We start from the raw sequence: 14,904 nt of genomic DNA, 5'->3' as shown, positions 1-14,904 counted from the left end.
TATTACTTATCCCAGGTGTTATTAGCATCTTATTAATTGCAGACAGGATGATTCAAACCCTTTATAAATAACGTATTCACTTTTAGTGAGAGCCTTTATTAACAGATTACCAATATTTGCTTCAACAAGCTGAAAAGGAAAACACCTGCCAACGGTGTCAGCAGATTTTCACAATCTGCTGATCAGAAATTTGTTCTTGTTAATGTCTTATAACTGATCCATAGAGCATTACTGAATGATTTATTAACCATAATAAACCCAATAATTACAACGTATTAACCCTTTATTGAATGCCTTATTGTGACCTCAAAGTGGCAAAAGCAGTATAATCAATGTTTCAGAGATTATAATGCTTATTTCCGACCAATGTGTTAATCTCTGATATCGCTATATAATTATAGATTTGTAGATTAATTGGGGAAATGAGCCACATGCACAAAGTAGCCTACTACGTGCCATCTCTTTGGGCTGTCGGCGCCATCCTGTGTCTCAAGAAAGAAATGCAGCTGAAGCTGTGATGAGAGGAGATTTGTATAGGACCAGAGCTTTACAAACTGATGTACAAGCTGAAGGAAAAAAAAACATGAAAATACAAAAAGTATTCATTTGGTTTAAACATGTAGCTATAATATTTAAGGTTTGATTTCTGTAGATGCACAGGGTTTCTCCCTGCTGACACTTGTTGTGATAGCTGCATCCACCACATATTTTTTTATGTTCCAGAAGTGTGAAGCCCTGAGCATCTGTGTTCAAACCCCACAAAAGACCAAATATCCTCTGAATATCGTCAAATAGAAAAGGTATATATTGTTGTTGTGGAAATATTTTAAATAAATAAGTTTTGTGAACTTCCAAAAAACAATATCTTTTCACAAAACATTTATCTGAGTCATGAAAACATTAATTGGAATTAATGCTAAAACGTGTTTATACATTGTATTTCTTTTTATTGCCAAAGGAGTGGTCCTGACATTTCTAAAATGGTTTATTTCTCAAGAATTTAGTAATACTTTACTTGCCTGAAAAAAATTATTCCTAAATGAAGCAGAAGAGGCCGTCATACTCTGTTATGCCCAAATACACATACACACTTTCAATCACACAGGTGGCATGAGCTTAAATACCACAGAATATTAATCTGCTGTTACATTTTATAATTGAATCATTACCCTAAGTCGTGCTCATTTGATCATGTAACTGTAAATAAACTAAATCATTGGTTTCAGGAGAACTTACGTACCCAAACAACACATTTCAAATTAAATCAAAATCCAACTCCCCATACGAGCTCAAGGTTGCAGGCTTAATGAAAGTTCTCTCTCCAGAAACACAGCGTGTTGAGGATGAGGGAGAGCTGTGGTCTGTGTCCTCCCCACATTCCTGAGGGCAGAGAGCCTCCTCCCGGCTTCACGCTCCAGCCCACCGCATGAAAGAGCCGCCCTCCACCCCACACAGCTGTTCACAGGACCAGGAGGGGTTGAGCACGACCACGGCCCGCTTGTCTTTTAGTGTGGGAAAATATGTGTGATTATCTACAGTAATATACACCAACGCTTTTCGAAGTAAATGAGGGAGTCCATTTTGACTTGTCAGAAGGTTGACTTTCTAAGTTTCAACTTAATTTTGAAATACCATGTCAAAATGTTTACTTAGTATCTTATGATTTTGACCAAATAGTTAATGTAAGTGGTTCTATTATATTGTGTCTAACTTTGATGCATGTCTTTTGTTGGCAGAAATGGGCTTCCACAGATATGTGATGAGTCTAATTTGTTACTTGCGTATATGAATAAAAGCTTCTGCAGCTTGTGTTAATGTGCTATGATTTCATATTTTCCCTCTATTATCTTCTTTTTCCAGCTATATTTACACTTATTAGGATAAACCAACATAAAGTGTGTTATTAAGTTGTTGATCCATCATGAGTCTTCTTTACTGTAAGACATCTCTTCTATATGAGCTGAGTAGAGGTGTCAGATTCAGTGTCAGTCTGTAGAAACTCATTATTGACTCCTTTCTGCACTGAATTGTTGCTTTTACAGCTTATTGTTGGCTGGATTCTCGATTCTTGGCCATCTTGTCTCGTGTTGAGTAATACTGAGTCAGCACATAAATGACCAGGGTGCAAAAGACAGTCATAAGTCGACTAGCCAAACCACTAATGACCGGCTCCCTCTTTGTATTTGTCTGCAACTTGTCACTCACTGCCTCTGTCTTTGCCAGACACAGAAAGTTACCTACCCTACTCCCTCCCTCCCTCCCTCTCTTTGTCTCCCTCTCTCGCTCTCCCGTGCCTCCACTGTGCACTACTTAAACAAATTACTCTCTATCGCTATCACTATCTCTGCAAGCCTGCTCTGCAGAGTCAGTTGTGTCGGTGCGTGGAAGCCTCTGGGACGTACTGCTTAACAATGACGAAGGAGACCGGGTTAATTTGGTGGATCAAGTGGAGTGTGATTGTGACAGGTTTGTTGTTGCTGGGCTTCATCATAGGTAAGACATGATAACTTACACTGGACAGTAATGTAACAATCTGCAAGTGATATCTACTGTGCTCTGTGTGTTTGTTGATAATGAATGAAAGTTCCTTATTTAACAATGAAAATAACGAGGGAAAGATGACCATTACAAGTGTATGAATGGAAGTGAAGGCAGTTACTGAAATAGCGTAAATAGATACACATGATGAAGATTTGTTTTCTTAATAAATGTCTTGTCAATAATTATTATTATCAACTATCAAATCTACTTGGTGCTATTTCAGTTGAAGTTGTGTTGTTGTGTGTGTGAGCTTTTAGTTTGTCACTACTCTGACACATTTCACGTCTGCCCGCTTACTGCAGGCTAACACATGCTGTCCATAACCACAACTCCATTTGAAATATAATTTCCAACACAATGCAAAGCAACTGGGCAGCGAGTAACACTTAGATATTCTGCATGTTTCCCCCTTTCTCCCACTGTAATTTGATCTTTTTATCAAATCATAAAGTCACACGGTGGTGACAGTAAACTGTCTGCACCGTGTTTGTTTGTACGTGTGCTGTAGGCTGGTTTGCAAAGCCAACACATCCAAACACTGAAAACAAAAGTACTTCCAGCAAATATCTGAAGGGGTTACTGGAGGGAATGAAGCCAGACCAGATCAGACAACACCTCAGGTAAACAGCACCACAAACACGCTTAACCTGTCATGTTCATCAGTAGAAGTAAACCAAATCACAAACACAGTAGTCTTCTTTTAAAAGACATTTTGACAGGAAAGAAAATAAACTTGAACTCTCATGGAGGAGTTCCTTGCCACAGACTTTCAGCCGTACAGGGATGCATTCTAAAGACTGCAGTGATCCCCTAATGTTTCATGGAACAACTCTACCAACAGGCCAAACTTTGTACTTGAACACATGGAAGGTGTTTTTGGTAAACAAAAGTACTCAGACTAATAGCCTACACATGGTTGTCTGAGGTGACCAACCGCAGCCAAAAGGCATATTGAATTCGGGGCTTTCCTGGATAAAAGAACTTACACTTCACTGTTACTTAAAATGTTACTTACTGGGACATGTCAAAGCAAGAAAAGCACAGGTTTATATCATCAAATGAATGGTGGCTGAATTCTATGTAGCTGCTTCAGCTTCAGGTTCCTGCAATTGTGTATGCTGGCTCACTGTCACACTGTCATGACTTACTGGGACACTTTAATGCAAAGGACAGAGCCAGTCAAAGTCAAAATGATCCTTGTTAGAAAGGCTTTTTAGATATATGCAACATGCTGTGTTCAAGTGAAGTCAGACAACAAGAACAACAGCTTTGCATGCATTGCATGAACTATTTAATTTTTTTAAGAAAAAAGTGGAGGCTCTCACTTTCCCCAGCCATTCTAATGACAACCTTTTTAATTCTGTAAGTGACTGCTAGCCCTGCGACTAACTGTTTATATCCTCTCCACAGGAAATTTACACGACTCCCCCACCTGGCTGGTACAGAGCAAAATCTGAGATATGCAGAGCAGATCAGGAAAGAATGGCTGGAGTTTGGACTGGACACGGTGGAGATGGTGCCCTATGACGTGCTGTTGTCCTATCCCAACAAATCACAGCCGAATTACATCTCGATAGTTGATGAGTTTGGCAGTGAGGTACTGTACAGAACATGCACACATCCAGTCAAATGCACTCAAACTGAGAAAGATCAATACATTAAAAAGAACAATGACAAGAAAGCAAAGCATGTTTTGCCCACATATAATCATTAAATAGAATGTGCTTGTTTCTGGTGTATTATTGTAATCATTTGATACTCGGCTACCACTTAAATTATTTAAAAGTGACCATTTGCATGCCTTGTGTTCTCAGAGAGAAACTAATTTAAATGAATGCTTTTGTATCATGATTGCCAAACTTATTGTGATACTATCCCATTTCACCACTTGAAGCTCTCTGATGAAATACTCTATTCTCCACACTCACCCCCCTGCTGATCATAAATTCAAAAGGATTGAGGTTTTTCTCACACACATGAACAACAACACTAATTCAGTCCAACCCCCCGGACTACTTCTCAGTCCATTTGGGGGAGATAACAAAGTTGCAGCGTGCAGGTGGAGATCATACAGACACATGAGAAACACAGCCACATACTGCTGCAGACTGCTCCTGCTCCACCTCAACACAACACTGCAAGACAGCTCATTCAAGTCCAAGGTCCTTTTATAGCCTTGTGGTGAGATAAATCTCTCTTTATGTGTCTTATGACTACAGATAATGATACGACACAGAGGCAAACAAGAGAAAAAAGACCAGGGTATACTACACAGCCACATTGCAGCATGCTGCTAAGATGCATTCAGGAAACACGGTCATGATTAACATTTCAATTTATGACTGGACAATATATCAATAACATATCAGATCTAAATTGTGATATGAGACTAGATATTGTCCTCGATTTTGGATGATGTTCTATGGCATAAGTGTTTTCCTTGTTTCAAAGGCTGCATTACACTAAAGTGATGTAATTTTCTGTAAAGTAAAAAATACCTTTACTTTGTACTTAAGTGCAGGACTTGAGTAAATGTAGATACTTCCCCCTCTGCCTAATTCCCAGAGAGTTGACAGTGGATACATTACAAATTTTAAAGCATTTACTAAATATAATAAAGGGCCATTTCATCTTTCTTTCACAGGTTTTTAACACTTCCTTGGCTGAGCCAGTTCCAGAGGGTTATGAAGATGTTTCTAACATTGTGCCTCCATACAGTGCCTTCTCTGCCAAAGGACAACCTGAGGTACACGCACACACACACACACACTCACACACAAAAACAACATAATCCTACTGACAGGGGTGTTTAAATACATTTTCACAGCAGTAGTAAAAGTTAACAAGGATTTTAAACATTACCCATCCTCACCTGTCTGATAACCTAAGATGTCTCTTCTCTTTGTCTCTCTCTCCAGGGGGATTTGGTGTATGTGAACTATGGTCGAACAGAAGACTTTTTCCAGTTATTGAAGGAGATGAACATCAGCGTTACTGGGAAGATTGTCATAGTCAGATATGGAAAAATATTCAGAGGCAATAAGGTAAGAAAAGTCTTGGTCTTGATTCTACATGAAACCGCCAGTTGAAGGATTTCTGTCATTCACTGAGTATTGTAATTTAAAGGACTACACCTGTGGTTAAATGTAATGGAAGATAACATTTAAAAAGCAGCTGAATACAGTTAGGCATTTCAAAATATCTTTGTGCACATCTTTTATTATTTTATTAAACAATTCGTCAATGTCAAACTAATCACCCATATTTTATCACTCTAAGGATGGCAATAAATAAAATTTTGTAAGCCATCAAAATGACTCACTTCACTCTGTCTGTCTTGCTCCACCAGGTAAAAAATGCCATGTTAGCCGGAGCAAAGGGTATCATTATGTTCTCAGACCCAGCAGATTACTGTGCTGCTGGAGTCCAGGTAGAGTATTCTGCATCAGAGCATTTTTGCGTTGTGTGGATTATGAAACTGTGTGTGTGTTGACAGCCTTTCTTAATGTAGTAGAGGTTACGTATGTGTTGGACAATATTGACATCATAAACCTTAAAACAAGCCTTGATCAAGAGAACACCTGGCGATGGTATCAAACTGGTGCGTAAAGTCGGGGACCCCTTCCAGCACCCTCGGACTACACCCATCTTCAACCTTGGCCTTCATATTGATCTCAACTACACACCTGTAAAGTTTTGTGACTGCAACTTGCACGATTGTGACACTATCATGGTGACAAAATAGTTCCAAACCACCTCTGTGGTAGTTCCTGCTACAGGCTCCAGGGCCACATTTTGAACACAAACACTCACAAGGTGAAAACAACACCAGTCGCGGCTTGTAACAAACAACAACTACAAATGTATGAACCAGATCATGATTGGAAACAGTAGATTCTATGAGATAGCCTTCAGGAATTTAGACCGTTATAATATTATTTGAATCAAGGATACAAATGCAATCTGTGGCGTCAAATAAAGCTTTTTAATTACTTATGTATGTATGTGTGTGTGTGTGTGTGTGTGTGTGTGTGTGTGTGTGTGTGTGTGTGTGTGTGTGTGTGTGTGTGTGTGTGTGTGTGTGTGTAGTCCTACCCTGATGGCTGGAACCTACCCGGTGGAGGAGCTCAGAGAGGAAATGTCCTCAACCTGAATGGAGCAGGAGACCCACTCACACCCGGGTACCCCGCTAAGGGTGTGTATCTGTGCGTGCTTATACATGTGAGCCTGTGTGAGTGTTAACATGTGTGTGAGTTTATTTAACATAGTATTGTCTGCTGTCTTTCAGAATATACTTACAGATTCAGCCTTGAGGACGGAGTGGGTCTTCCCAAGATTCCTGTGCATCCAATTGGCTACCATGATGCAATTCACCTGCTGAAGTAAAGAAATTTGTCTTTTCTTCTCGACACTTTTCCAAAATTAAATCATTCAATCATTCAGAACAGTGGTATTTGGACAAAGCCTACTGCTACGCCAGCGGCTCCGTGAAGCTGACTGCAACATGCTAACATGCACACGATGACAATGATAGGATGCAGATGATTGGGTAGCTTTCACCATAGTTTAGCCTGTTAGCATGCTAACATTTGGTAATTAACACAAAACACAAATTAGTGGGGGACATGAATGTATTCATGGCAATCTAATCAATAATTGTTGAGATATTTCAGTCTGGACCACATCGGGCCTTAAAAACATCTTGATTTGAATCTTGAATTTAGTGCAAGAAACTAAAATCCTTAAATAAGTTGGGCTGTTGATTTGTATTTTTTTCCAGAATATGTGAATTATTTGCCATTCAACAGGAACATGGGAGGACAGATTCCACCCAACAACTGGAAAGGAACTCTTGATGTCTCCTACAGGATTGGTCCAGGCTTTACGGATGACTTCAAGAGCCAGTAAGTGCCTACAATAAGCTTTTATGTCCAGTTAAACAATGATTACTTATGTCCACTTCACCTTGTTTTAAACTACTTTTTTCACAGTAAAACTCTCCATACCAGTTGATGGTCTCTCCTCTCCTGCTTCACTGCTGTCTGTTTAAAATGTCTCTCCACTTTTGTTGCTCTTTTTCTCTTTCTCAGCTTTAATGACCCAGTGGCAAGTAGCCAACTGGCATACAATGGAAGCACTTGTACTTCCTGTGTGTGAGAAACATACTGAGCACATCCACACACAAACAAGCTGCACAAATTAAGGATGTAGAACAGCCACTGGGTCTTTTTGTACATTTGAACTGTGGTGAACTTTTGTGGATTTCTGAAGCAACAATCCCCATATCAACAAATAGAATAAACTGTCTGTTATTCTTTTACTTTGCCTTAATTCTTTTTCTGTAGAAGTGAATTTTGAGGCATCAAACACTTCCTAAAGAACTATTCTCTGCCTTCCTCTTCTCTATTCTACTTTGTCAATCTGTGTATGTCATTGCTTGAGATGAACACAATGAACAGGCTCATGTACATTGTAAAATCAAATAGAAAAATGCCATTCTTTTGTGAATGTTTTCTATTCTCAAATTCTGTTCACATTAGTCATTAGTCACTCTAGTGATCAGTTCCTCCATTGTCTCTTTGTTTGCCACTGTATCTTTTTTTGTCCCGTGTGAATCACCTCTTCCTTAACCTGTCTGTCTCAGGAAGGTGCGTATGAGCATCCACACTAACAACCAGATAACCCGGATCTACAACGTCATTGGCAGGATTAGAGGAGCTCTGGAGCCAGGTACAGTACCACAATCCAACCGGCTCTAATCCTTCATTAAAGCTTTCAGCAACATTGAACACACAACCAACACATGTGTATAACACTAATAACGCCAGTCTGGACACTAATATTGAGATAACCATAATAACAGGATAGAAAAAGACGATGAGCTAATTTAAAGGCCTTTGTTCAGAAAATGTTGCAATTTTTTTTTTTTTTTTTTAAACATTCAGAAAAGTAAAACTTGCGTGGCTCAATCTACTTTATACGCTGCAGCTTTGAACAAAACTGACAAGAAATACAATGTATCAGTCTTATGATAAGAATAGTTTTTGAGGTGATAGAATGGGGTATTTGGTAGCAATTGTTTCATAGAAAGAACAAATCGTGTGTTAAATACAGATTTTAAGAGTGTGTAAAGTTAGGACGGTAATTCTCATAATTTATCTCTCTTTCTCTAATTTCTCCATCAATGTGTGCTGTTGTCTCTGTGTGATTCAGTGTGTGTGTGCTGTTGTCTCTGTGTTTGTGAGTGTAGACAGGTATGTAATTCTGGGAGGGCACCGGGATGCCTGGGTGTTTGGAGGGATTGATCCCATGTCTGGTGCTGCCGTGGTCCACGAAACAGTCAGGAGCTTTGGCTTGCTGCTTAGTAAAGGTATGTCTCTACAGGTGTTGATTGTGAATAATGGTGTCAATAGTCACTCCTCTCAGTTAGTGTGTGTGTGTGTGTGTGTGTGTGTGTGTGTGTGTGTGTGTGTGTGAAGTTACATCTCCGTTTATATCCACTCCAGGACAATGGGTTTTTTTTCTGCAAGGGTTGTACAGGTACCAGAATGCATGCTCTGGTCTGGTGTCCACAAAATCAAGGATGTGTGAATGTGTGTGTGTGTGTATGTATGTAGGCTGGAGGCCTAGGAGGACTTTGATATTTGCCAGCTGGGATGCAGAGGAGTTTGGACTGCAGGGATCTACAGAATGGGCAGAGGTACACATAAACCGACCCATACACCCTCACAACACACACACACACACACACACACACTGACCACACCCTTCTCTACAGGATAATGCCAAGCTGCTGCAGGAGAGAGCTGTGGCCTATGTCAATGCCGACTCTGCCATTGAGGGTGAGTGCGTATGAGTGCTCAATATTCTCAATAAATAGTTAGTTTTGATGTAACACGACTGTGTGGATGTATCTATTTGAATTCCAGGCATGTACACGCTGAGGGTTGACTGCACTCCATCTCTACACACTTTGGTGTACGACCTCACTAAGCAGGTGAGCAGACATAAACAAACAAAAATAATGGTGCAATTTGAAATTGATTTGAGCAAATTAATTTGTTCTTTTACTCTCCATCTTAAGCTGTATTCCTGTCTTTTCCTCTCTCTCATTCCCTCTGCCTTGCCTCTTTGTCTTTCTTTCTTTTCTTTCTTTTCGTTTGCATGTAGATAGCCAGTCCAGAAGAAGGAGAGGAGGGAGTTTCTCTGTACGAGAGTTGGCATAAGAGGGACAACTGGACAGATGACCGTGATGCACCCAGGTAAAACGTTTCTTGTACTGGTTAGAGGGTGTACACAAACTAACAGAACCAACAATAAAAGACAAACGGTTCAAGGGAAACAAAAATTCAGCAGCCACAAGAACAATGCTGCAATCAAAAGTTAGTAGAAGACAAAACAACAAGATGATTACTAATTATTCAATGCAACTGTTCGAGGAATATTGCAGTTTTGATGCACTATGCAATGATGTAAAGGGACTATTGAAAAGCTTTAACTCTACTATCTCGTGTCTGTCCACTCTGGTGTGCTGTAGGATCAGTAAACTCGGGTCAGGCAGTGATTTTGAGGCCTATTTCATCCGTCTGGGAATTGCTGCAGCCAGAGCCAGATACACCAAGAACAAGGTGAGACACGCTGCACTCACAGAATAACCATTGTTATATTATATTGCTGTGTATGCTAAATAATATCTTAGTGTGTCTTTTCGTATTGTGAGTATACAACGCGATGCATATCCATTTTATCAGTTTTAATGTTTATGATTCTTGTGAAACTTAGAAGACTATAATTAAGCCAGTGTACAGCTTTTTGTATGTGAGCCTGTGCATATGAAGAGAATGTTTGTTAGTTTGCAATATTAGCTTCCTCTTTTTCTCTTTGATGCATGTGTTTGCAGCTTCAGTGTGATATCTACTTAACTGTCTGTGTGACTTTATTCCTGTCTGTGTATTCATAAATAATTGAATCTACCTATACTATGCTACACTAAGGAACACATTTTGGATTTAAACAAGTTGCTTGTCTAATTGGGGATAAAGTTTCTGCATCAAACATGCTTTCATTGCAGTTACACTCTGCATAAGCTAAAGTGATTTCTGTGTAATTTAAGGGTTGAGTTAAAGTTAGAGTATAGAGTAAAGTATCTTTATGGTAAAGGTTACTGTGAGCCTCTGTGTTGTCAGTGTAACTCATTGAAATGTCCTCTGTGCATTTAGAAAACGGAGCGGTACAGCAGTTATCCAGTCTATCACAGTGTGTATGAAACCTTTGAGATAGTGGAGAAGTTTTACGACCCCACCTTCAAGAGGCTTCGTGCGGTGGCCCAGGTGAGAGGTGGGCTTGTCTTCCAATTGGCCGATTCCCAGCTGCTCCCTCTAGACGTTAACCAGTATGCAGACTCACTGGTGAAGTACGCACAGAGCATCGCACAGCTGGCACAGAGGCACTCAGAGGAGATGAAGATGTATGAGGTGTCCTTTGGTAAGTTGCTTTTGATCACTGTGTGCTCAGAATACGGGAATTAAATACCAAGTTTAACTGAAGTTAAAATGTTTGAATGATAATGCCAACCTGCTGACTTTTCAAATATTCGTTTTCCTATATTTTCAGATTCCTTGTTTTCAGCTGCGGAAAACTTCAGTGTTGCAGCCAGGGACTTCCATGAGCGCCTGCAGACTCTCAACAGAGCAGAGTACGAGTGTAACAATAACATTTCATATCTTTTAGGTGTCCAAACAAATGCTGAAATATGTTGGTTAGTATTCTCTAGTTCAGTGGTTTTCAACAGGTCTGGCTGCAGGACCCACCATCACCCCTTAATGACAAGCAGCAACCCAAGTTTTCAACTTCTCAAATGTATTTAATGAAAAGATGGTGCAGTTTGAACCTGAGCTGAAAATGTCCTCTGCAGTCGTAGTAGTAGGGAGCTGTCTTGTGCAGAGAAATTGTTCCTGTCAGTCCCCGTCCCACACGTTTCGCATAAACAAGTAAAACTGCTTTGTTTGTTACGTCTGTAGATTCGTCCATTTGTAATGCAAAATGACCACTTGCCTTATATCGAGCTGTGGTCTGTTGTTTGATGTCATCCGACATGTCTTCAATTCACCTACTTATAGTGTCATTTGACAGAGGTATAGTTTTCAGTTTATCCGCTGCGGATTGATCCAACAAATGCCGCTTCAGTTTTGACGGCTTCATGCTTTCTTGTGCCAGAACCTCGCTGCACAAAACGCACTGAGGTTGTTGTCCTCTTTTGTCCTCAATGTAAGAAAAACCTCATGTAGTCGGTGTCACTTGCGTTTCGCTCAATTAGCACATGAAAACAAACTTTGTGAGTATTCTTCTATACTGTGAAATGGCGGGTGTGTATTAGCATTACAAGGCATTAACGCCAAATACTGTTGAGGAGTGTGAATAACTCCGCTGCATAAAAAAATTCCCTTCAAAATAAAAGCACAAGATTTTTATTTTTTTTTCCAGGCAAAGGTCCGTGACCCACTGAAAACAGGTCCCACCAGTTGAGAATCATTGCTCTAGTTCATATATGCTTTGAAATGTACACTCAGTGTACTTTTTACTATATACATGTGCAATCTATTGCAATCAAATACAACAGTTCTGATATGTGTAACTTCAATGATATCAATGAGGTCATTGTTAAAGGTGGTGTCATTGTGAATTACATTATATTGAGGGGTGTTTAAAAAATGTTTGTCCTTCATATTTAAATATGAGTGGAGGTGGTAAGAAAAGTGGCCACTAATTCAGTCTAGCCAAGTGTGTGACCAACATTTTTCTGTGTTTGTGCGCATCAGGCCTCTGCAGGTACGTGTCATGAATGATCAGCTCATGTATCTGGAGAGAGCCTTCATTGACCCCCTGGGTTTACCTGGCAGACCCTTCTACAGGTTAGACACACACACACACACACACACACACACACACACACACTTACAGGCGTCTCATCAACCAGTCAAGAACTTGAGTACTATGACCACTAAATGGCATTGTGCTCTGCATTTGACTTTGAATGGTCAGTACAGGTAATTCCTAAAATTGCTTGTAATTTCTGTAAATCTCTTTACATGTTCTATGTCAAAAATTACATTTTTAAATATTTGTTGCATTCATGATATAAATATTGATATCTGAACCAGACAGCGTTGCACGTTTACTCACGTGTGCAAAAGCGTCTCTATTAGAGACAATGACGAAGCAAATTAAGTTGTTTGACTGCAGGGTGAAAATTTCAACAATCCCATCAACATCAAACTAATGTGAGAACTGATTCAACTGACAAAGAACCAGATGAACCTGTACAAAAAAAGAAAAATAAACTTGTGAAGTGTTGGGAGGCAAAGTCTCCCGCCATCTTTGTGCTGGACAGAATGTTTTACTGCAAAGCATGTACAACACATCGATGAGTGACACATAGTCCACTAGTTCAAGGTAGCACATCCAACAGAGCCACAGGGCTATAAAGCTCTGGAGCTCAAAGCAACATGAGCGGGCAGCTCAACGCCAAAATGAGGTGGGGGCTGCAAGAGCTGGCACATCCATTGACGGGCCGATGAACAACACTATTCACAAGGTTTTCATTACAAAACTGACGTATAGCTGCATAGTATCTAAATTACACAAAATATAAGGTATAATGTCTACTACTAATAGTGGTTCTGTTGAGTGCCTATTCTCTCTCCCACTCTCTAGCCCACTTTTAATTTAAGCAAAGTTGAGCTCTTTTTTATCAGCAGACCTAGTTTTTGCAGCTGCCTCAAAGCAGACTGTGGGAAAGATTTGTTTATCATATGAGAGGGGTAGATAGAGCCACACAGGGCATAGCATTATCTTTAAAACTGCATGTGCTGCTGTAAACATGATGGTGTGAATTATAGGCCTAATGTGTATCTGTGCTTTGCAGCATTACTCTTACCAAGTTCATATTTTCTCCTGAATTAAAGCCAAGTTTACATTCCTTTATTCAACCTATGATACATACTCCACAATAAAAAAGTATAGGCTCTAAATTCCTTTGCATTTTTAAACCCTTTAGATTTGGGTTTCCCTACTTTTCATTGACCTGGTTTCTTTGCTACAGATTGCTCTCACTTCGTCTATTTATACATATTTGCAATTACATCTTAAGTAGTGATTATTACTAGCTGCAGTGTCTTTATTTGGCCCTAAACAGGTAACTTAAATTTGACTCTATGATTGAAATTCTTGCATTGGCTGCAGATACCGATCAAAGCTGATTTTTTAGGTTCTGATCGAGACAGATTTGAATAGATAAGAACCACCCTGCATAACTGATACTGATACTGTTGGCACTGCATGTAAGCTTGTTTGCAGGTTTAATAAAAAAATGTTTAAAAATAGTTCATAATCATGCTGAATACACGTGTAGTGCCTTTACTATCACTTTTGAGCTTCATTTTAAAAACACACAACAATATAGAACCGTAATACCTCCAGTACATTCCTTAATGTGGCCTCACTCCCTCTTATCTGTTTCAGGCATGTGATTTTTGCTCCCAGCAGCCATAATAAATATGCAGGGGTGTCTTTCCCTGGGATCTATGATGCATTGATTGACATCAAGAACTCAGTTGATCTGGAGAAGGCCTGGGATGAAGTCAAGCATCAAATCAGCATCGCAGCATTCACCGTTCATGCTGCTGCCATGACACTAACACCACCTGCATGAAGCAGGCACAAACAGTCTAAAGCCATGTGACTGAGCCATCTATTGATAATTATGTTATAACGGCAGAATGTGAAGAGAGGGAATACACTACACACACACACACACACACACACACACACACACACACACACACACACACACACACACACACACACACACAGAGATGGACAATCCCTGTCATGTTCCAAGATCGTCCAGAGCTCAGTGATACAGTGAATATCTGGGGGCCATAACCACAATACAACTTTATCATTTATAATGTGAATAAAGTAATTATTTATGTTTTAGTGTTTTTTGTTTTTTAATAATAGTCTCTGACTACAAGGGAGCCAAATTAAAGCAATCCATTCTTCGTATATGGGCAAAAAAACTGAAATCCTGTCCATGTTGGTCTGAGAATAATCAATGACCCCGTTTTATTTACATCCATGTTGATATTTGTTGGATAAATTGCTTCCCTTCATTTCTTTAAAGATTCTCTAGGTAACTTTGCCTGGGTAAAACAAAATGGATCATGCTGCGTGGATGCTTCAAATACATTTTGAAGTATGTACGCGGCGGCGTGATCCAGTTTCTTTTCTTCCCAGGTAAAGGCTTTGATGACGTTATGATTGTTTGTGTAACCAAATAAAAGCTGAAGTATGAAGAGTCAA

At 39.7% G+C, this 14,904-nt stretch overlaps 1 protein-coding gene across 1 annotated transcript; it reads left to right on the top strand.

Annotated features, from left to right (window-relative positions):
- Positions 1-2,352: 2,352 nt before the first annotated feature.
- On the top strand, positions 2,353-14,904 carry naalad2 (N-acetylated alpha-linked acidic dipeptidase 2). Its single transcript, XM_068709477.1, has 20 exons — positions 2,353-2,493; positions 3,050-3,161; positions 3,952-4,138; positions 5,186-5,287; positions 5,460-5,585; positions 5,891-5,971; positions 6,631-6,736; positions 6,830-6,923; positions 7,350-7,445; positions 8,186-8,271; positions 8,792-8,911; positions 9,159-9,241; positions 9,320-9,383; positions 9,471-9,538; positions 9,712-9,803; positions 10,079-10,169; positions 10,761-11,025; positions 11,155-11,236; positions 12,360-12,452; positions 14,062-14,904. The coding sequence occupies exons 1-20, from the start codon at positions 2,412-2,414 to the stop codon at positions 14,249-14,251; spliced, it is 2,220 nt and encodes a 739-aa protein (XP_068565578.1). The 5' UTR covers positions 2,353-2,411; the 3' UTR covers positions 14,252-14,904.

Source organism: Cebidichthys violaceus, unplaced genomic scaffold, assembly GCF_023349555.1.
Source record: "Cebidichthys violaceus isolate CVI_PGR_0920_01 unplaced genomic scaffold, fCebVio1.0.p SCAF_1, whole genome shotgun sequence".
Classification (NCBI taxonomy): domain Eukaryota; kingdom Metazoa; phylum Chordata; class Actinopteri; order Perciformes; family Stichaeidae; genus Cebidichthys; species Cebidichthys violaceus.
This window is presented reverse-complemented; position numbering and strand designations above follow the sequence as displayed.

Coding starts and splice junctions, on each gene's coding strand:
- naalad2 (XM_068709477.1), top strand. CDS start 2,412: ATGACGAAGGAGACCGGGTTAATTTGGTGGATCAAGTGGAGTGTGATT. Junction 9,804..10,078: donor GATGACCGTGATGCACCCAG/GTAAAACGTTTC, acceptor GGTGTGCTGTAG/GATCAGTAAACTCGGGTCAG. Junction 11,237..12,359: donor CAGACTCTCAACAGAGCAGA/GTACGAGTGTAA, acceptor TGTGCGCATCAG/GCCTCTGCAGGTACGTGTCA.